The sequence below is a fragment of the Triturus cristatus genome, chromosome 5_2 (genome assembly GCF_964204655.1).
Source record: "Triturus cristatus chromosome 5_2, aTriCri1.1, whole genome shotgun sequence".
NCBI lineage: Eukaryota > Metazoa > Chordata > Amphibia > Caudata > Salamandridae > Triturus > Triturus cristatus.
In genome coordinates this window covers 1,092,179,561-1,092,202,315 of record NC_140588.1, presented here as the reverse complement: position 1 = coordinate 1,092,202,315, position 22,755 = coordinate 1,092,179,561, and the positions used below count along the sequence as shown (strand labels likewise).

At 46.6% G+C, this 22,755-nt stretch overlaps 1 protein-coding gene across 1 annotated transcript in view; it reads right to left on the bottom strand.

Moving 5' to 3' along the window:
• TAF1 (TATA-box binding protein associated factor 1) overlaps positions 1-22,755 on the bottom strand; it is a 303,188-nt gene that overhangs the window by 58,931 nt on the left and 221,502 nt on the right. The window contains exons 32-35 of the mRNA XM_085608461.1: positions 21,649-21,741; positions 19,168-19,252; positions 18,093-18,160; positions 7,322-7,438 (exon numbers count right to left, since the gene is read on the bottom strand). Coding sequence (XP_085464587.1) covers positions 7,322-7,438; positions 18,093-18,160; positions 19,168-19,252; positions 21,649-21,741 — 363 coding nt within the window. The remainder of the gene's footprint in view (positions 1-7,321; positions 7,439-18,092; positions 18,161-19,167; positions 19,253-21,648; positions 21,742-22,755) is intronic.

Below are 22,755 nucleotides of genomic sequence, written 5' to 3'. Positions count from 1 at the left end.
CTAGATATTGTTGTGTTGTGGACGGTTGTAGATGGGATTTGGAAAGGTTGGTTGTGAATTACAAATCGTGTAGCAACTGTATTGTTTTGTATGTGTGTTGAACACAGCTGCTGTGTGACTTGGCTTTTATGAGCCAGTTGTCCAGGTAAGGGAAAACGTGAATATGTTGTCTTCGTAAGTGAGTCGCCACTACTGCGAGGCACTTGGTGGAGACACTGGGTGCTGTGATTACTCCGAATGGGAGGACTTTGAATTGGTAGTGTTGTCCGCTTATCACAAACCTGAGGTATTTCCTGTGAGCGGGGTGATTGGGAATGTGAAAGTAGGCGTCCTTTAAATCCAGAGTGGACAGCAAGTCGCCTTGTTGGAGTGGTGGGAGTACCTGTTGGAGAGTGACCATATGGAAATGGTCTGACTGAATGTATAGATTTAATGGCCTGAGGTCCAGTGTTGGTCTGAGAGAGACGTCCTTTTTTGGGATTAGGAAGTACAGTGAATACACTCCTGTGCCTTGATGAGGCAAAGGGACTGGTTCTATCACATGTTTCTGTAACAGAGAGAGAACCTCTTGTTTGAGAAGAGCGAGATGTTTGAGGACATTGGGCGTTCTCTGGGAGGAATGTTTGGTGGAGTACCAGTGAGTTCCAGGCAATAACCATACTGGATCATTTGTTTCACCCACTTGTCTGTTGTAATGGAATTCCAGACAGGTAGGAACTGTGATAGGCGTCCCCCGACAGCAGTGGAATGGTCAGAGGGTAGCGGGGGGAAGTCACTGCTTGGTTGCAGGGGAAGTGCATGTGGAATTATTTTTGCCTCTTCCCCTATTGTTGTTTCCTCTATATCTTCCTCGATAGTACCCTCGGGAGGAGGAAGGTTGATTTTGGTTTTTGTAATTAGAGGAGGTATTCTCTGATGGCATTGTTTTGGAGCCGCCCCTATATAAGGAGCGGCGAAAGGAGCCTCTGTTAGAGGGTAGTTGTAGCGCTCCCATAGATTTGGCAGTTTCTGTATCTTTCTTCATTTTTTCTAATGAAGAGTCTACATTTGGTCCAAAAAGATGTTGTTGGTCAAAGGGTTGGTTTAGTATAGCTGACTGTACCTCTTGTTTGAATCCGGAGATTCAAAGCCAAGCATGGCGGCGTAGCAAGAGGCTGATGTTAATGCCACAGGATGCTCTGTCAGCGGCATCTGTCAGCGGCATCAAGTGCACATTTTATAGAGTTGATTGTAATTAATTTACCCTCTTGAATGAGGTTGCTGCCTTTACCCTTGTATTGATCTGGTAAATGCTGTATTAGCTTTTCTAGTTCATCATAATGCGCTCTGTCATAGCGTGCGAGGAGGGCTTGCGCATTGGCAATACGCCAACTATTAGCGGCATGTGATGCAATTCGTTTGCCTGATGTAAAAAACTGGCTCTATACATACTGCAACAAAGTGAGGTACAGTGTGGATAGAGTCCAAGAGTCCCCAAAGGTAGGCAGAGGTTAAAGTTAGATATAACCTTACCCTCTAAAGTGGTAGCTTGGTCGAGCAGTAAGGCAGTATCAGAGGACAGTGTTAAGCAATTGATGCACACACTGTGAGCAAATGAATTCACACACTCAAGAACTGAATTCTAGGCCAATTGTGTTTGCATAAAAATATATACTGTTTATTTTTAGAACCAAGCAAGCCTGGTACAGGTAAGCATTAAATACTTTTCAGTAATAAGTTACTGGATCTAGGACAGTTTGAAAATGCAATAGAAATTGTACTTTGTTTGATTTACAGGGGAGCAGTAGTGTGAAGCACTTAGCAAATACAGTACTTTGGAATGAATAGGCTTTTTCAGTAAATTACAGGTACGTTACTTTTACATTACTTTTTCTAACTCAGTGCTGGATGTCTAGATTCAGCACAGGGACATATCCTGGAAACAGGTGAGAAAACACGTTGTGGTTATTTGTACGATTTTTAAAGAATATCTTTAGTTTTCAAAACTCCACACTAAGTAATTTTTTTGGAGGGAAAATTGTCAATTTTATCCTATAGAGCAAAAACATGTTATCGGTTTGCAGGTAAATAAATGACTGTGGGAGTTAAGGTTCTGGGGTTAGACTCAGGGGTCCCCCAGGGTCAGTGATGCACTGTTGTTGCACCCTCAGCGGCACTAGGGTGGCCGGGTGCAGGGGTCTGTTTTGAGGTCGGGTGCCCTGTTGTTTCCAATGGAGAACCTCTGGGACAATGAAACACTGCAGGCTCGGGGACGAGGATCTTCTGGGTGCGACCACCACTTCGAAGGGTAAGTTGGGATGTCGTGGGTTGCTTAGGCACCGTTGGTTTGGGCACACAAGGCCGTGGGGCGTCGGGTCAGGGGTGCCTTGTGACGTCGGATTTTCTTACCCGCTCTGGTCGCGGTAGGGGGGGGTCCTCTGGATAGAGGCAGCAGGCATCGTCTGGAGGCTTGAGGCAGGTCAGGGGTCGCCGGATCTCTGGTCAGGATCGCCGGGGGGGACCTCCTCGTGGTGTTTTTCCACTCAAGCTCGGGCCGGTTCGGCAGGTGCAGTGGGCTGGATTCGCGGTCTCTGGCTGGCACCAGAAGCTTCAGTTTAAACATGTCCGGTGTTCACAATCTCGGAAGTGCAAGCTGGCAGGTCCTCCGGGGTTTGTGAGGTTGCTGGCTGCTGGACACGCCAGGATTTCGCAGGAGCAGGTTCGAGGGGAGACTGGCCTTTAGGGCTGGGGCCAAATCAGTGGGCGTCGTTCTCTTGTTAGCTCTGCACGGCTCTTCGTCCTTCTCTTCTTGTAGGTAGGCTGGATCTGCCTTCTTGGTTCAGGGCTGCCCCCTAAATACTGTCATTAGGGGTGTTTTAGGGATCTTGAGGTCAGTAGTCAATGGGCTACTGACCTTAGGGTGACTACACCCTTGGTGTGCTCACCCCACGTGGGGGAGTGAGCATAATCCCTAGTCCTGATTGGGGAGTGCCTGCCATCTGCAAGATGGAGAGCACTGGAGAGTGGGCTTCACCTCGCCTCCCCCACCTGAGGAGTGGAGTTGGCAGAGGTGGGCACACCTCCTGGGCTGGCTAGTTTTTACCGCCAGTGTTCCTGCTGAAAGGGAGGGGAGACAGGAAGGGGGCCTGCTCCTGATAGCAGGAGAGGCTGGGGGTCGCATTACAAAGGCTGCCAGGCCTTTGAAGCTCCCCTGCCACAGATGGCTCTTCCTGGCCTGGGGGAGGTGTGAACACCTCTGCCCAGGAAAGGCTTTGTTTCTGGGCTCAGGGAGTGTAGGCTCCCGCCCTAGGGGTCCAGAAACATGTCTCGTGGTGGCAGGCTGGTGTGTACCAGTTAGGGAACCCACCAGAGGCTATTTTCTGAGATGCCCTCTGTGTGCATTTTTCATTAAATCCCACACTGGCATCAGTGTGGGTTTAATGGGCTGAGAAGTTTGATACCAAACTTCTCAGTTTTCAGTGTAGCCATTATGGTGCTGTGGAGTTCGTAATGACAAGCTCCCAGCACCATATCCTCTTAATGGCAGCACTGCACTTACAATGCCTAAGAATGGACTTAGACACTGTAGCGGTACAGGGCACCCAGCTAGAGGGGTGACTGATCTATGCCAGAGCAGTGAGTTGTAGGCATGGCACACAGGGATGTGTACCATGTCGACTCTTTACTTTGTTCTGCACCAAAACACGCAGCCTTAAAAGGCACTGTGTGTGTGTGTAAAGGTACAGGGCCTCTAAGGGTGGCACAATAAGTGCTGCAGCCCTTAGGGATCTTCCCTGGTCACAGTGCCCTGGGCACCTGTGGTACCATTTACCAGGGGCTGAACTGTGGCCAGAGATGCCAATTGGGTTAGTTTTGGGGAAATAACAAAGGCCCTGGGAACCTGATTGGCAGGGACCCAGGGCACACCAAGAAAAAGTGCATCAGTAGTCTGGCAAAAAGTGGGGTGTTACTGCAACAGAAACCCATTTTCCTACACCGGACGCGTCTATAAGCTTTGACTCCTTATCAGGAGGAGGCGCGTCGCCTGTGGCTTGTGAATTAGCTCGCTTTCGGGCATTAGATACAACAAGGGAGTCCAGGGGGACTTGATCTCTAATATAAACTGGGTCAGTAGGAGCAGCTTTATAATCAACTCTTGGGGTAAGTATTCTTGCTCTAACTGGGTCCTTGAATACTTCATCAGTGTGCTTTAGCATGCCTTCTAACATTGGCAACGTATTACTAGATTTTTGGGATGGAGCGAAAGTTTCAATGAGGAAATCCTCCTCTAATGGGTCCGTGTGTAATTCCACTCCATGATATAGAGCAGCCCCATTGATAAGCTGTGTGAATCCTATATTATCATTGGGTGGTGACGGTCTGGAGGGATATAGGTCCGGATCATTACAATTGTCTGGGTCTTTATCAGAGTTGTCCCTCTTGTGGTATGGTGTGATGGTCATTATCCCCATCCCCTTCCTTGTCCCCATCCCAATCAGTATGGTCATCTGTGTCATTATCCCCTTGTGGGTCAGGGCAGAAATGAGGTGGTGGTGAGTTATATGGAGATATTAGTAAGTTAGGATCAATAGGTGGAGGAGAGGGAGGTATGTAAGGGGGAGAGGGGTTAGTACCCATGTCCTTACTCTTTTTGGGAGGTATATGGTGTTCCTCTGAAATGTCCTGTTTTAGTTTCTTAGGAAGGGTTGCTACAAGATGTCCAGTTGTTGGATCAATATGCTGTTTTTTTTGCTTGGGATCCATTGGTTCTTGTAAAGGAAGTTCTTTAGGTGGTAATTCCTTCTCTTTGGGTGTTTCAGAGGGTATTTTATGGGTAGTCAGTTTTTTTGGTTCCGAATCCTTTGGTGCATGTTGCTTATGCGCCGAAGGTTTGTGTAAAGGCTTGTCTTTTGTAACTTTTGGTTCCAAAGGTTTGTCTGTTTTGGATCCGAAGGCTTATCTTTGGGTTTCGGCTCCGAAGATCCGGGTTTAGTTATTGCTGGTTCCGAAATCTTTGGTTTATGAGTTTTCGGGTCGGAGTCTTTCAGTGCCGAAGATGACTTCGGTGCGGGTATCGAAGCATCGGATCCATGCTTGGATTTGGTTTTCGGTGCCAGAGATGGAGTTTTGGTACCGTGGGGACGGTTCGATTCAGAGCCGGAGGCTTGGTCTTTTGGTTCCATAGCCGGGCCGGAGGGCGGGTATCTGAACCATGTTTTTGGTGTTTCCCTAGGCCCGTGGGCGAAGGTAGGCTGGCAGAACTTGCACTGCTGTGATGCCGATCAGTATAACTCATCTGTAAGTGTTGGAAAGGCGTCTGCCGGAAGGGGGTTCGATACACGTCTTGCCCACCCCTTTGACCCACCTCTCCCAAGTAAGCCGAACCAGGCACGCACACCCTGATCTGCACTGTAAACAGAGGGATACCACACGTATTCTTTGTAGGACGATAAGTTCTTTTATCGATGATTTCAGGGGATCTTTATGACCCAAAGGCAAATAGTACAGCAGTGGCACAACGTACCACAAATCAGTCGTGGGGAATGGGGGTAGCGGGACAGTCTTTCAAGATAGTGTCTCTGCGAAATACCCTGCGGAAGCTCACAATCCTCGAGCTGGAGGGTGTCGTGTCTCTGGGCGATCTCTTATCGAGTCGTCCTCAAGGGGAGCGCCGCGAGTCTCTCAGCAGGCACAGGTGGTCGGAGTTCAGGAGCCGCGATTCCGTCCGCAGGGCTCAGATGGTTCAATAGCTGGGGGGCCGCGAGTCACTCAGCAGGCCTAGGTGGATCAGTGTTCGGGAGCCGCGACCTCGTCCGCAGGGCTCAGATGGTTCAATATCAAGAGGCCGCGAGTCACTCAGCAGGCCCAGGTGACTTCAGCGTTCAGGAGCCGCGACAGCGTCAGCAGGCTCAGATGGTTCCAGGTCTTCTCTGTCCTTGTTCCTCCGGCACCCCTTGTTATACTCCGCTGGTTCTTTGAAGTCCGGAGTGCTCGCAGAGGGGGGACTGGGGTGACGGAGGGGGTTCGGCGGGATTTCCTGCCGCTCACTTCTTTGGTCTTTTCAGGTGGGTCTGGGAGGGACCCCAGACGCTCGGTAGGGGAGGCGCCTGCTCCCCAGGGGCCGGGTGGCCGATTGAGTCCTCCCGGGGAAGGCGACCCGAGGTGTGACTGTGCTGGCGCCTCTGGGTCTGGCTCGAGGGTTCCCGCTCCCTCGGTTGGGCATGCGTGGTAGGGTGTTGAGTCTGTCAGGTCTCTGGCCGGCCCGTGGATCGGGGGTGGCTGGGGCGGCCGGAGTCGGGGATGTCGTGTCTTGAGGGTGGTTGCAGGTTGGCGGGACGATGGAGAGGGCAACGCCGTGAGGCCGGTCTCACAGTAAGTGATTTAAAAATGGGATGCCTGTGTTAAAATAAATAACTTCTCTGGCTCTGTCCTTTTCAGCTTGCATATTAGGGCCTTTGTTTACTTTTCCAAGCTTAAGGACTTTTTTTTATCTTTTTAAACTTTGGACTCTAAAAATGTTGATATTGTAATGTGTTTCTTTTATTGTTCACACTATTTTTGCTGGCTCCATTTCTGGGATGTTGGAGAAGGGAGCAATTCAAGGGGATAACTTTAGACAAAAGTAAAAGGTCACATCACCGTTTCTCCCTTATGCTGTGCCATGAAACAGTAACACTGTAAGGGGGTTTCTCTACCTTGAAAGCGACTAAAGTAAAAGCGAGGTTGGCAACTGAGAGATAATCGTACTGAAGTTGTGAACGCATTACTTCCCAAAAATACTGACCTCTAGCTCATCTTCAGTGGCAATGAATGGCCTAATGTCTCCATAATGAATTCAAGTTTTCAAGACTCAAGTTTTCAAGACTCAAGTTGGCGGTAGTATTTGTCATGAAGCTGTGAATTGTGCCTGAGCTGTGCTAAATGATTTTGGGAGCAAGGATCGGATGAATGCATCAATTAATAAACATCACTAAAGAACGTGAGGTTATCAGCGATAAAAATTATCAGTATATCCACAAGGAGATAATCGTCTAAATGTCTGCAAGGGGAGTGAGGGTAACTGATGAGGGATAGCCTCAAACCCGAGCTCTGCCTGTGAAATTGATGTTTCGCGAGATGTCCTGTATTTCCGTATGAACTGATGAAGTACAGCCAGGAGGAAGACAAAGGTACGTGAATGTACGTGATAGTAGTGGAGAGGGAAGAGATCAGGTTTTGTTCACATAGAAAGCTCAACGCAGACTTTGACATACAGACATGCCAGTGTCCACCTGGTGCGATCGAGTACACTAACCTGTGAGGAGATAAACTCAAAGTGAAAGATGGTGTGCGGAACACTGACCTGTGGCGTGTAAGGTCCCGGCGTCATTGGCTCATAGCTCTCCAGGTCCGCTTCATCCAGAATCGCTTCTTTGGCCGTGGAGATGTCCTTCTCTAGCTGTGTCAGGTGTTCGTCGTACTAGAGGATGAGCAAGGAAACGTAAGCTGAGGCAGATGGTGAAGTGTGTGAAAAACAGAAAACAATAACGGGATCATCACGATCCCCTCACAGGCTTTGACCGATGAATTACATACTGTCTAAAGGACCCTGACATCCACAGGTTGGATAGATATTGACTACGGTGGGTTGCGACTCACGCATTGTTGTGTCCTGAGCTTTCAACACAATAAACCAGGAACTGACCTTCCAAGATGACTGCTTATATATACCAGTGTACTCTGAGTCAGAGACTCTCTGGCCTGATCCCAAACACGGTAACGTCTGACCGCTAACATGTATAGACGACCAGAAGTGTCCATGGCGGCTGCAACTCAGCCTGGGAAGGTGGGTCCATCAGTTACAAAGAGAAACCAGACACCTGCGATTCTTAGCAGTAACTGAAGACGAGCAGGAGAGGGGGAACACAGTTGTGACAGAGATAAGCTAATTATTACAGATGTTTCTACAGGTGCGGACGATTGTGATGTAGCCCATGTACATCTGTACAGCTTAGAAGATGAAGTACCCGGCACTCACAGACTAGAAAGGTGGTGGTCATGTGGAAGCCCATGTTTCAAAATAAAAACATCAAACTCATAGAAGGCTCTTGTCAAAAAGTGATATTAATACAATAAGATTCAAAACGTTTGGCTGTTAATGAAGGGTTAGCTCATTAGTGGGAGCTAAAAAGCTATTTTGTATGGCAGAACCAATGAGTTATTAGTCGAACGAAGCCTCGGAACAGAGCAGAAATCTTTGATGAGTAAATGTAAAGGCCAAGAGCAAAGATGACCTTCAAATCATGGAAAGTGCCCTCCATCTTTGGAGAACAGGGTCTAACATACATTTTAAAACATGCAAACTAATCAGCTTAAATTTAAACCAGATGTAACTGGTTAAATATCACTATTTTGATATATGACCGGATAATGAGAGAAGAATGAGGCTTTAGTGCCATGGAGTGTTTGGTAAAAACATCATGGTTCAACTTCGGTACAGGCACAGACAATATAAAAATATGGAATGGTTCCCAGTGAAATTCTCACTAATTAAGAAGAGTTGCGGTAGTATTTCTGTCCACTACTTTTGTGTTGTCTCTGAGAGTGAAATAAAGTAGGAGAAGCGTGCCCAGGTGGTGCTTCCAAACTTGCTGCGCCAAAATAACACTTGTTGTTCTAAGGGGGCATTTAACAATGTTTAAGTTTTTCAAATTACAGCAGAGTTTCTCATTGGAGCGCTCTGCCCCCTTGGTTCCTCACAAGAAGTTACTTGCCTTTGGTTACATTCTTTCTCTTGGATACTCTATTCACATATTCCTCACCTTTAGAATATCCCCAGGCGTCTGACAGGATCCAGAAAGCTTTCAAAGTGTGCACTCCTGCACGCCAGCAGGTGGCGCCATGCTGCTCTACAGTGAGTCCGTTCTGCTAGAGAAGTGTCAGAGTGGAGCCGTATATAGGTGCCATCCATGCGTACTAACAAACAAGTTACTTACCTTCGGTAACGATGTATATGTAAGAAACAGATCGAGAGGCGAGTGGAGCAGAGTGGCGAATCTCGAGAAGCTTACAGGACCGCTCCCGTCTAGCCTTCGAGGTCAGGGCCTTACAGTCCGAGCACGACTCCGCGTCGTGGTCGAGGCCCAAGCAGTACAGGCACCGGCGGTGATGGTCCGTAACCGACATCAATCGGCTACAGTCCGTACAGGCTTTAAACCCAGGCATCCTACCGGCACCGGTGTCGAGTGACAGGATCAAAAAGGATCAAAAAGTTAGTCAAAAATTGACTAAAGGGGTAGCTCTCCCGGATCTGCGCTTACTGGCGCGGAAAAAAGAAGAACTGACGTCAGCGCGCGAGGGCGGCGTCTAAGTACTCCGACGACGTCATTCCGGCGCACGACGCCGACGACGGATGCGGAGCCGCAGACGACGCCTAGCGACGCGCAAGGGGTATTGCTGACGAAAAATCTTCCGGATCCAGTCTGACGCCTGGGGATATTCTAAGGTGAGGAATCTAACTAACGTGTTTCTTTCAGATATCAGCTTCTTTCTAGGCTATGTCTTGGCGTCCTCGAACACAGTGCACACTGCCAATCCGCGGTACCGGTACGCAGATTTCTAATTTGGGGGGTATAGAAAATTAAACCATTGCACAGAATGGGGAGGCAGGAGGGCAGTCAGGAATCGGTGGTTAGACAGAGGATCCACAAAAAAAGAGCGTTACCGTCTGCTGGGTCTACTTCTAACTGCAACTTCATCACCTTTAGAACAGACAGCAAAGCATATGTCTCAAGGGGGGGCTCACACCAAAGAATCCGGCAAGACTAAAAGGGCAAAAGGCCCTTCTCATCTGACCTGGCGGTCAAGGCAACAGTGCTATGTGAATGTGTGCACTGATATCCACGTGCACGGATAGCAATGTCCCAGATTGACAGATATCAGGAGCAGTCACTCCGCGTGCCAATGAAGTGGCATCAGCCGTGGCCCTGGTGGAATGGGTGCTCGGTCCTTCTGAGGCTGCGTCTTGGCCAATGCATAGCAGATCTTAATGCTGAAGAATACCCATCCATCTTGGGGTGGGTTGCTTCTACACCTTGACAAAGCCTTTTCTGCACCACCTTTCCTTTCCTTGCCCCAGAGAACCCCATGAAAAGCAGATCATCCGTACCATGATCTTTGATGCAATCAAAGGTTCCAGTTATCCTACTCTCCTTCCCAGTCCAGACTGCTACGAGGACTTGGGCCCAGGTGCGCCTGATCTTCAGACGATTGTGTATGATATTGTGTAGTGAGCACATCCGCTCTTGAAATAGCTTCGTGAAATAAAAAGAAATGATAAAAAACAGAAGGTGCAAAAAAACTGGAAGATTCACCTGGAGTCTTGCTTGGGAATATTTGCAAGGGTTTCCTTTAAAACTGGACTTAGCAACATATATTGCAGCTCCTTCGCAACAGTGGCGCTGGAACAATTGTAGAGTGGGGGAGCGGACATCAATGCTACATCAACTGTGGAAAACCCTAGCTTCACACACAGAGTAGCGAATGCATTCAGTGGGAGTGGTAAGGGTGCAGTATGTAGCTGGTGGAGCATTTTGGAGCGCACTGTTACAAAAAGCATCATGCAGGAGCACACTGCCATTTACAAACAGCAAATGTTCCATTCAAATGGGCACTAAATTTCCACAGATGCGCAGCTTAACTGTTAAAACGCTATAGCACACAAATGACAATGTTTGGAAATCAGGGAATCAGTAATTGTTTACAATTTATGCATCGCCAAGAAAGTGTCATGATGTGTTTTGATCCTATTAAAATCTTTGTTTCTATCACAGTTCAGAATTACAAAAAAATGTACTTCATTTTTGCTTTCCTAACTGCTAAAATAATATGAAATATGTGTACAGTTCATTTGCAGGTATTTAAAGTTGTTACAAAACAATGGCATTACAGCTGTTCTTTTAATGTACTTTACTTTAAAAAAAAAAACCCTCTTACTTTGCAGGCAGAGAAAGAAAGGTAAACACCAATCCCCATGTTAAAATAAGCAGCACTTTGTCAGAAGACATAGCCTCACATTTGACCTCCGTCTCTGAGGCACAGCAAATTTGACAAGATGAATACAAAGGTGAACGCATCTTTATTTATTGCTCTTTCTCGACTCACCAGAAATCGGCAGGTTGCCCACCAGTGGGTCGCCACCCTCAGTTTGGGAAACAGAGGTACTTCGGAAGATACTAACCAAAGGCTAATGATGATCTTAAGAAAGGGAGTCCTGCACACCACGGACAAGCACAATGATTCAAGGCAGGCTAGATAGCTAAATTCATTGGTTTCTCAATTTAATGGGTGTGGACAGACTGCAGGTTGAACAGTTGAAATAATGTCCTTACTAGAGGTTTTCAGAAACTCCTGAACCACATTTGAAATTAAGTGAAAACAAATGGTCCAGAAAAGATTTTGCTCCTCAAAGAATTGAAGGTGTTTAATTGTCTTGATGGTGGGGCACGGTTTGGGTTATGACTACATATGAAAACAAGGAGAGACTGATTTTATTCAAGTTCAAATTCAAAAACAAGTTTATTTAGACCAATAGTCCTTAACCCCTTTGCCGCAGCACGAATTCCGCCGCGGCGCTGTGGGGGTGCGGGGTGAGCGCGGCGCTGCCATGCTCATGACGGAACCACGCCGTCATGAGTCATGGGCGAGCTGTGCTCATGACGGCGTGGTTCCGTCATGACTCCGCCCACTTGCATTGATCGCCCGCACAGGCAGGGAATCAGTGCCGCGTGGGCGGAGCGGCCGCCAACGGCCGCAGCATGACGGAACCACTCCGTCATGAGCACACGGCGCCCGTGGCTCATGACGGAGTGGTTCCGTCATGAGCAGGAAACAGGTTAAACATTTTTTAAACTTACATTAATACAAAATTTTTAAATCACAATTCTTTTCTTAAAAACATCATAAAACATGATACAATTTCATGTAATATACTCAATGTCCTTTCCACGGGTTCGTATACACAGAGCACCTAAACTATAAAACAGCCTTTCAATTACACTCACATTTGAGGAACACTAACTTTTTGAATGAACTTCCTCATGGCACAAGCTATGACCAAAGTACTCATTTCAGTTAAAAGGTTTACTGCCTGAACCTTATTTTTGATATCATACTTAAAAATCGGGCGTAAAAACTCTTTTCGTATATCTACAACCTTCTGACAGTCAAATAATATATGTAAAATGTCACAAGATGTTCCCAAGGTGCAGACACAGTTTCCCTTACTATCAATCATGGATCCTTTTACCCCATTATTAACATAACAGGGGTTAACCCCAATTCTTAGCCTTAGTAATTCCCTTCTTAACCAACAGCAGGCCAACCTATCAATGTAAGGGAAATGTAGTTTGTTTTGCCACGCAGTGGCCATAAAGCGTACAGAACGTTTCTGCAAGAGGTAATCTTCGTCGTGTGCTCGAGAGATTTCTTTTCCCAGGTCCCTGAGTTCTCTCTTATCTACCTCAATTTGATGAGTCTGAGGACACAGCTTAACCCTCAACATGCAACACGCTTTACTAATGGTAACTGTTATGTCTTTTGCCCATGTTAGCTCACTTTTTAAAATCTTGTTTCTGCACCATTGCGAAATCTTCTCTCGTTCACGGACGCTGCCCGAATCGTAATAGGGCCATGCAAGCCGTTATACTTCATGAGGTAATTCCCAATTCCAATCTCATCGCCTGCACCATTGAAGATTTAGGCAATGAGAATAGGTTTTTCAGGGTTTTTCCCTCCTCAGCATCCTACCCGTTTTTGCCACTCAAATATAACAATTCAGCACCATATAAAAATTTGTGGTAGTACCATTGCTGCGTAGGCTTTTAGGACTGGCCTATCGGACATTTCACCATAATTACCATTTAATTTTTTCGATCCACTAACCAATGCTGATGCCGGAGCTTGAAAGCATCAAGGTGGGTGTGCCAATGCAGACTTTTCTCGAACCACATCCCCATGTACTTATATTCGGCTACCTTTTCCAACTTCTCAGAACCCAGGAACCAAGTAAACCCTATTTTCCTTCCACCAAAGTATAGAATCTTGGTCTTGTCCGTATTGACCTATTTAGCTTTTTTTGTAGGCCGATCTTCGTTTGATCTATTATAACAAGATCGTCCACATATAATAGACATGAAATGTGTTTCCCATCTAACTTCGGACTTATCCCCCTTTCATCACCTAGGATTAAGGGTAAGTCTGCAATGAGTAAGGAGAAAAGTAAGGGGGCCAATACACACCCCTGCCTCAACCCATTGCCAATCTGTATTTTCTGAGATAGACTCCCCTCTACATCTAGAATCATCTGGGCCCAGTTATCAGAATGAAGTGCTTGGATCAGCCCTAGCAAATCTCTTGGAATGTTCTACCCAACCAACGTCTCCCACAGCAGCTCCCGGGCCACTAGATCGAATGTGGTGCGGAAGTCCACAAAGCAGCAGAACAACCCTCCCTTCTGCTCTACCGACTTCCGCGTGATAGACCAGAGTGAAAAAATAGTGGTCAACCGTTGTGTCCCTCTTTAAACCCCCCCTTTTCTGGGGGCTCTATCCGATTAGCTTCTACCTAATCCTTAAGCCTTTCCAGAATTATTTTGGCGAATATGTGTCCGCCTATATCGAGCAGGTTTATTACTCTGTTGTTCTTCGGGCCTTTTGAGTCACCTTTTTTATGGATTGGTCTTATTATTGCTCCTTTCCAGTTACCGGGTATAATGCCTGTATAAGGATCCCCCGATACATTTTTGCAAAGAACTCAGCCCACCACTCCGGCCTTGATTTTATGATCACTGCAGGCAAGTTGTCAGGGCCTGCGGCACGGTTATGGTTTAGGCCAGATATAACTTTTGTAATAGGACTGGGAGTAAAATACTCCTTTATCTCCTCCCTCACTCCTGGCCAGGGTATTATACTCACTTTCCCTACTAAAGGCCACTTTCCATAGATTTCACCGAGATAATTCACCCACTCATCTTCCAGGACAACACAAAGCAGAGATCCTAATGTTTTACCGGAACTTTCTTGGACCAATTTCCAAAATCCTTTCTCATTTCTAGACTCTATCGCAGCCAGAAAACTTGCCCAACCACTATCTTTATAAGTTCTTTTTTTATTCCTAATAATCGTTTTATATTTTCTCCTTAATTTCAGGAGAGTACGGGACACTTCAGCATTAAACCTTACTCCTATTCTTCATTCTCTTTGCCTAATACTTGCTTTTACTTTTCGACATTCATCGTCAAACTAGGGTTGTTCTCTACCTTGGGTTCTATTTTTACTTTCTACCCCATGTTTGCCAGATTTAATTTCCACCCTTAAACATTGCACCAGGTGTCTTATTGTGATTTCAAGCCAGTCATTGCCCTTGTTAGTCTGAATGTTTTCTGGTGGAAGAGTCTGCTGTACCGCAATTCATTTTTCAATAAATTCCTCCAATATACGGGTTGTAAGCCGCCTTGGGTAGTCCACAAGTAACTTAAAGAAGGTAGTGATCACTACCTTCCACACTTACCACCTCAAAGCACTTAATTCAAAATTCCAGGCATGCATGAACACATAATCAATGGGACAAGGTTGCCGGCCTATCATAAATGTGCGCTTTGCCTGTTGATCAGCCTCCATTCTACCATTCACACATACCAAACCCATACAGCCCAGAAGTTGTCCTAAAGCCATATCTTGGGCTGAAATAACCCCTCTGGGGAATATGGCCTCCTCTATATTATAGGAGATCAACAATTCCTCACACCATGGATGTATTCTACGGGGATCTAGTTTATGGTTAAAATCACCCAACACAATGATAGCATCTTTCAGGTAGTGTTCGGATACAGTCATCAAATCTTCTTTAACATTTCTCCTTATATTCATCCTTCTTCCCCTTCTGTATGTATACGTTAACAACGACTATACCTTCATAGCGGGGGCCAACACAACATTCTGCACCCTAATGCCCATTTACATTTTAATTCCAAAAATTTCACTCTCCTGACAATTTTTGTGGAAATCAACGTCAATTGACCTCCAGAAGGTCTAACAAGGGGTTGCTTCTTTGCTACGTTTGACTGGTGGGCAAACCCTTCGATTACGGGGGTTTCGTCACACAGCCACGTCTCCTGTAAGCACACAATATCGTTACACTCGATAATCTCTTTAAAACTTTCTTGGTTCAATATCCTCTTATAACCATTTATATTCCAGAATGATATAGAGAGGCTGTGCGACGACCCATGCTCCTAGTCGTTCTCACTCAAGCACCCTTCTTCCTCGTAATCTAAAAATGCTAAGGCTCTTTATCCATTGACAGCTAATGTAACTTCCTCACCTCTCACTATCTCACTACCTCCTATTGTAAGTTTGAGTTCTCCCTTGTTGTTCCAGCAGGTATCCATCAATCTTACCTGTCGGACTCCCAGCCATGCATGATTCGTGAGGGATGGCTTCCCCTGCCAATTCCAATCCCACATATTACAATCCAGCAATTCTTCCCTTTTTTCTAATCTAATCCCTTCCTTTAGTGACTCACATTCTGCTTTTATTAATGCTGTTTTTACCAGGGCTGAATAAAGGAGGATCTTAGTCACTTCACTCCCGTTACTGTTTGCCAAGAGCCCCACTTCTCCAAGATCCTCGGTGCCGATATTCCATAAACTTGCACATTTAGAGATAGGGACAAAAGGAGCGGAGATCTATTTAATGGGATTAGTTTCCTCACTTGTTCCCAGCTTTACCCAGACTTATTGGCTCTAAGAAAACCCACAGGTCCTGTCTACATTCTGCCACTAGACCCAGTGGGTCCCCAGATGGAGCAATCTCCCTTCTTCCTAGAAGATCTGCACCCTCGCCTCTATTCAATCAGCCTCTGTAACTGCAGGGGGTCCTGGGACCCGCTTTAGGATCTTTTCCGTCCTCCCTACCGCATCGCCCCTTGCTTCTTTCTCCCCCGGGGTTTTCTTGATATTATTTTTGGTACTCCTAGTTTTTCCTATACCTTTTACCCCCCTTGTCTTTTCTTCAGGTTTGCTATTAAATATTCCTTTTCCCTGGGTGTTTTTCTTTATCGGGCTGGGTCCACGTTCTTTACTAAGCTCACAGGTTCTTTTTCTACCCCCTTACCACTTCCCTGCCGCCTTGGGGCTTGGTCATTTCTAGGGATATTCTCCCACCTCTTAGGGTGAGGGATGCGCTGTTTAAAACTCCTCCTTTCACCCCGATGTTTTGTGATCATTGGGTAACGAGATGTGTATACACTAGGCTCCTCCTTCTGATTTAGGGAATCCTTCGTCACTCCTTCCTCCCCGGTGACTACCCCTTCCTGGCGGGCCCCGACTGGCCTAACTATAGACGGCATTAGTCCTTTTATTTGTATCAATTCCCCTACCATGGTTTTAAACTGTTCCTTTGTGTTTTTAAAATCTCATTATTCAGCATTGAAACCTCTAGCAGGCCGTGCAATGTTTTTTGAAGCATTAACAGTGCTTCAAGCATTGAGGAACTTGAGGTGCCCGTGACCTCCACACTGGGTGTAGATGGTCCCGATGTTCACTTCCTGTACCTTGGGGGCGATCAGCCTCTTCCTTCACAGTGCTTCAAGCATTGAGGCACTTGAGGTGCCCGTGACCTCCACACTGGGTGTAAATGGACTCGATGTTCACCTCCTGTACCTTGAGGCCTTCACAGTGCTTCAAGCATATGGTCCGTTGTGTGGTTATTGTCCTTTTTACTCTGAACCTCGCTACTTGAGACTTCCTCTACATCCTCCCTTTCAAATTCTTGATCAATAGAAAGCGGGAAGAGTCTTGGTGCTGAGGACAACCTTGGTTCCGGGGGTAATACTGAAATATTAAAGTTGGTATAGATGGTAGAGTCAAATTCCTGGGCTGCCATATTATCCGGGGTTGGATTAATCTCAACAATGCTCAGTTCTTCATCGATCGGTTCTTTCTCCCTGAAGTGTTTCCCCAGAAAGTCTTTTGAAACTGAGGCTCCTCCTTTAGCCATCCCTGTGTGGCCTCCTTGGTCGCCTTTTACATTTTCTTTCTGGTTTCCCTCCATAACCTCTATCCCCAATTCGATATTATCAGTCTTTTTAGAGTTTGTTGAGGCTTTCTGAACTTTTGCTTTCCCCAATGCCATCCTTTTTATATTCTTCTCCTTTTCCTTTTGCCACAGGTATGCTCCCTGCTACTCCTTAGATCTTCCATATCTCTAACACGGAACACTTCCGGATGTCTTTAATTTCCCTTTTTTACTAGGGCCTGCACCCACCCAGGAAGGGCACTCTCTCTCTCAGCTGCAGTCGCCAACTAGCGCTCACTCTCTGTAGCACTCTGCCGCACCTACTTGTTTTGCTGCTACCCTGTGCCCCAGTGTAGTTGGTGGTGGTGCTTCTGCGGAGGGGAGACAAATCCGCCACTTACTGGTCCTTTTTGTCCTCCTGAAGCGCTTCGCAAAGTTCCTTGCAGCAGCCGCCGCCTCACAAGCCTCGCGTCCTACCACCCTCACATTCTCAGGGCCACAGTTACACAAACCACGGGCTGTCCCTAGCTTGGGCAGAGGTACCGCCGCCTTACTGCAGACTACAGCTCGTGCTGCAGGTTACAGGATCAAGAAGCAGCGGGGGCACTATGGGGTGGCCTAGACTTGGTCGCACTCATTCGCGCTTGGCCACAACTTGGTGGTGTTTTGTTGGGGCCACCACCGTGAGAACAAAACTTAGCGGAAATGCGAGGACACAAAGCAGCAACTCAGCGCCCTCCTCGCACACTCACTTGCTGGGGGTCGGCGTGAAAACGTGGACTGGAGTCAAAGCTGATTGCCGCATCAACCCTTGTTGGAAATCAATCGATCAGAGTCTGGGGCTTGTAAGATCCCAACAACGTTTGTCCTGTGACTGATTTTATGTTATGAAGCTGTAGCAAGATCCAGATATAGTTTGCAACAATTTGACAGACTTGATGAAAAACACTCGAGATGATTATGTGGTCTAAATTGATCAAAAGTCTGATCTAATAATAACTAAAAGGGTAATAGACTAAGAGCTTTTCTATATTATTGATATAAAGAGAGTGAACTTACCTCTGCCAGAGTCTGCTGGCAAATGTTGACAATCTCTTGGGATGTCTTCGTGTATGGACTGTGGGAGCCTAGGAAGAAAGAGACAGAGAAAGAAGAGTGACAGTGGAAGAGTGGTATGAGGACAAGACCGAGCGAGAGTCTGCGTGTCACTCTGAATCATATCACTCACATGTACAGGGCAATGCATCATAACCGTGGGATTCGTTCATGGGCTACGTCTCAGATGGATAACTGGTACAAAATAGTATCTGCAAAAAGCAAATTTCCAAGAAAGTTCCAAACTGCATTTTCTTCTCTTCCCGTGAAAGATAGACTTGACTATTTAAATGAATTCAATTCCATTGGTGGCATTCTATAACGCACCAGTCTGACTACTTTTTTCCGTCCTGGTCATACTGATGCATTAACCTGATGAAACTGGCCTGAACTTGCATTTTTCTGGAAATTCTGTATTCCGTTCTCACCGAAAAAGGCCAGTACCACAATTCTACTTAAAAAAGTAGTTACCGCTCCTTCTCGGGATTCAGTGTCATTTTTTAAACTAAAGAGTTTCAGGCCTTTCTCAACAAACGTAATGCCTTTGTGTGCAATCGCCCCTCTCACCGGAAGACCAATGCCTCGCTGCAGGATTTTGAGGAGAACATTTAGAGGGGGCACCTTGTACTGCTAGCCTTATGACACCTCTCAGCGGCTTCAGATGTGCTGAACCATTGTTGTGACCCAGGTCCTCTGCATGGCTTTGGGATGCTGGGTCACCCTGCTCTTGTACGTTTTCTGGACAACCCTGTTTTTTTCCTCAGTGCTCTCGAATGACATACATGACGCTGGCGGTGCTTCGTGTCTTTTTTATTTTCTCAAGATCAGAGTCCTCTCAAACCACACCATAAGTTGACTTGGCGGTGGTGACAGCGAGATTTCAGTCCGGAGCACAGCCCACTTCATCTGCCCAGTCACTCTCCCCAGTCAGACGCTTAATGAACTTTTCTGGCAAAACTACTTAAAACTATAGGGACTGGACAGAAGCCACAAAGCAGGGCACCAGTATCTACTGGTGTCACTATGCCAGGTTACTCACCATTGTATTTGTTGCTGTTTTCGTAAATCAGCCTAACATCGTGCAAGAAGAGCTCCCGGTTCTGGTATTTGTGCTTGGAAATGTTCTGAAAAAAAATTGCAGTGATCCCAAAAAGTGTGTTAATGAAGCAAAGAGAACAACAGGACATAATCTAGTTCTTAACAGTGAGACGCGTGGCTGGGGCTACAGGTGGGAAGCGGAGCTATACAGTCAATCCAAGCTCTATTCACTGCTTACCTAGGACAGCGCTGCCTGCCAGCAGACAACTGCAGGTCTGGAAGAACCAGGCTGTAACCACTCCCTGTGTGTCTTCAAGCATCAAGATTTGCTTGCTTGGGGGTGCAAATGCAGATACACAGACACACACAGTCATTCAACCAGACATCATAACTCGGGGAACGGTGCTGACACACCCTGCTTCTCTAGGCTATAGATGCTATTAGACGATAGTCTTGGGAGCGATGCCGTGACACACTGCTTATGTGGGACAGCGATGCTGTGACACTGCTTACGTGGGACAGCGATGCTGTCACACACTGCTTACGTGGGACAGCGATGCTGTCACACACTGCTTACGTGGGACAGCGATGCTGTCACACACTGCTTACATGGGACAGTGATGCTGTGACACTGCTTACGTGGGACAGCGATGCTGTGACACACTGCTTACGTGGGACAGCGATGCTGTCACACACTGCTTACGTGGGACAGTGATGCTGTGACACACTGCTTACGTGGGACAGTGATGCTATGACACACTGCTTACGTGGGACAGCGATGCTGTCACACACTGCTTACGTGGGACAGCGATGCAGTCACACACTGCTTACATGGGACAGTGATGCTGTGACACTGCTTACGTGGGACAGCGATGCTGTGACACACTGCTTACGTGGGACAGTGATGCTATGACACACTGCTTACGTGGGACAGTGATGCTGTGACACACTGCTTACGTGGGACAGCGATGCTGTGACACACTGCTTACGTGGGACAGTGATGCTGTCACACACTGCTTACGTGGGACAGCGATGCTGTGACACAGTGCTTACGTGGGACAGCGATGCTGTGACACACTGCTTACGTGGGACAGTGATGCTATGACACACTGCTTACGTGGGACAGTGATGCTGTGACACACTGCTTACGTGGGACAGCGATGCTGTGACACACTGCTTACGTGGGACAGTGATGCTGTCACACACTGCTTACGTGGGACAGCGATGCTGTGACACAGTGCTTACGTGGGACAGTGATGCTGTCACACACTGCTTACGTGGGACAGCGATGCTGTCACACACTGCTTATATGGGACAGTGATGCTGTGACACGCTGCTTACGTGGGACAGTGATGCTGTCACACACTGCTTGCCTTAGATCGGAATCCTGTCCGAGCCTGCTTGTCAGAGGGAGCCACGCTTTTCTTAGGAGGAGATGCAGTTGCACATTGTTCATCTTGGAGAATGACACATCCACACACTGCTTGTTTAGGGATGCAATGTTCTCACGCTCTGCTCGTCTAAGATAGTAATATCGCCATACTTCGCTTCTATGCTGGCGCAATGCTGTCATACGTAGCCTGTCTTGATGACTGATGCTTTTGTATAATGCTCATATAATTGAAAATCTGATTCATCTGGAATAAATTAATTTATTTACATTGAAAAACAAAGAAATCAATTCTAAATGTACATCTAAAGTCAAAGTCATTGATGCGCTCTAGCCTTGTAAGTCGTTTAATAAAGCCACAAGAAAATCATGTGTAATTGATATAAAACATGTAGATTAAGCACATCGTGTTTTGGTCTATTGATCCATGTGGCGCCCCAGTGACCATCCTAGATTCAGGTGTCCTCGACATTACAAAAGAGTACGCAACGCCGTCAACACCAAAGTGCACTATTCAGTGCTGGCCTAGAAAGAGCTGCCACTCTACTCATTACCACATGGGCGCAATTGCAAACACGTGACATATTGAAAGTGGCTGCCTTTATATAAAACTCACTACTAGTTCACTTCTATGTGTTCTTTCACACTGGGACACCGCGCACTAGAGTTGTCTTGTTTGTTTGCTATTCTCTTGATGTGATTAATGTACAGATTCTAAGTGATTTACCTGTAACCACACTACAAGGGATTTCCTTATGGTTTAATTAAACCACTTGCAAGGCTAGAGGCTATCAATCAATTTATTATCTTAGATGAGCGCTTAGAATTGATTATTTTCCTATCAATGAAAATGAATAAATAAATTCCAGGTGAACCATTGTCCTAATGTACAATGCCCAGGTCCCCACTGGCGTAGGGGAAGCTCTGGTTATGAGGGATGTGTACAATGCTGGTCAGTAATGATGCCACACACTTCTTGACCGGTGAGTGATATTCACACTAACTGCTCATCTGAGAGCAGAGAGAGGTCACTCTGCTTCCTTAGGAGAGCAGCCGGGGCCTCAAATCCATTTTCTCCCCCATGCTACTCACCTGTCGAATCGTCTCCAGGTCCATGGGTTGGATGATCACTTTGAAATAGTCGGGAATGAACTTCTTGTTAACTGGATAATGGAATGGCCATGACTGGTGGAAGAAAAGGACAGAAGGTCAGAAGTGCACCAAGGGGGCACAAGAGGCTGTATGCACAGAGATCTGATTTAATTCAACATGTGTATGAACCAAGAAAAACTGCAGCTTCCTTGACAGAGTTTGAGGCCCTACCCCTAAGGAGCTTAAAGCAAGTAACTCTGGTACTTTCGGATGCGTAGCTCAATCAATTATTTACATGAGGTTTAATCTCACTAGTAGCCAAAGTACTTGAACAGCAACACCAGTGCATAAACCCTGCCGCACCACCACACCTGCCGCCACCAGCATACTTGGTATTGAATTTATAAGTTCACTTCTTCAATTATGTTGGGATGCTGAGCAGAGACTAGAGGTTTGGTTGCATCACTGAAAACGCTACAGGACAGACCCACAGTAACTACAGCCAGTAAATGAAACGGAATCCTATGTCCAATCCCATTTAGTCAAAGACAACTGAGATGTCTGGTACCAACTATGGAAACAAAATGTAAAGCGTAGGAAACATTGGCAGGCTATGACCTCTGACGCTTAGATTCAATGTTGTGATAACCCTTGTGGTTGCTGTACCAATGACATTGATGGGGACGTGTCTCTGAATGACCCTAACCGGCCTTCAATTGTTCTTTTTGCTTTTCTCACCCCGAGTGGGACAGGTATGTCCAGACATGGGTCCCATGCCCTCCATGCCACTTGAGTCAAGCTAGCCTGGCTGATGAGGGCTGAAAGCCTGAAACCGGTCCTAGGATACTTGTTTCCAGTCCAGGGAGGACCTGGCCTGGCAGTTCGGGGTGGACTGTTCCCATTGGGCACACGGTCAAGTCTGATTTGCACATGGCTGGGTCCAAACTGGAATGGCATGGTGAGCAAAAAAACGATGGATTTAGGCCCAGATCTCTGTACAGGGGTGGGGTGAACGTATGACATTGTTCTGCATTCTGTCCATCAATTGTTCTTTTTGCCTAACTCCAACAGCATGGATGCTAGAAGGTCAAGGATTGTTAGGACGAA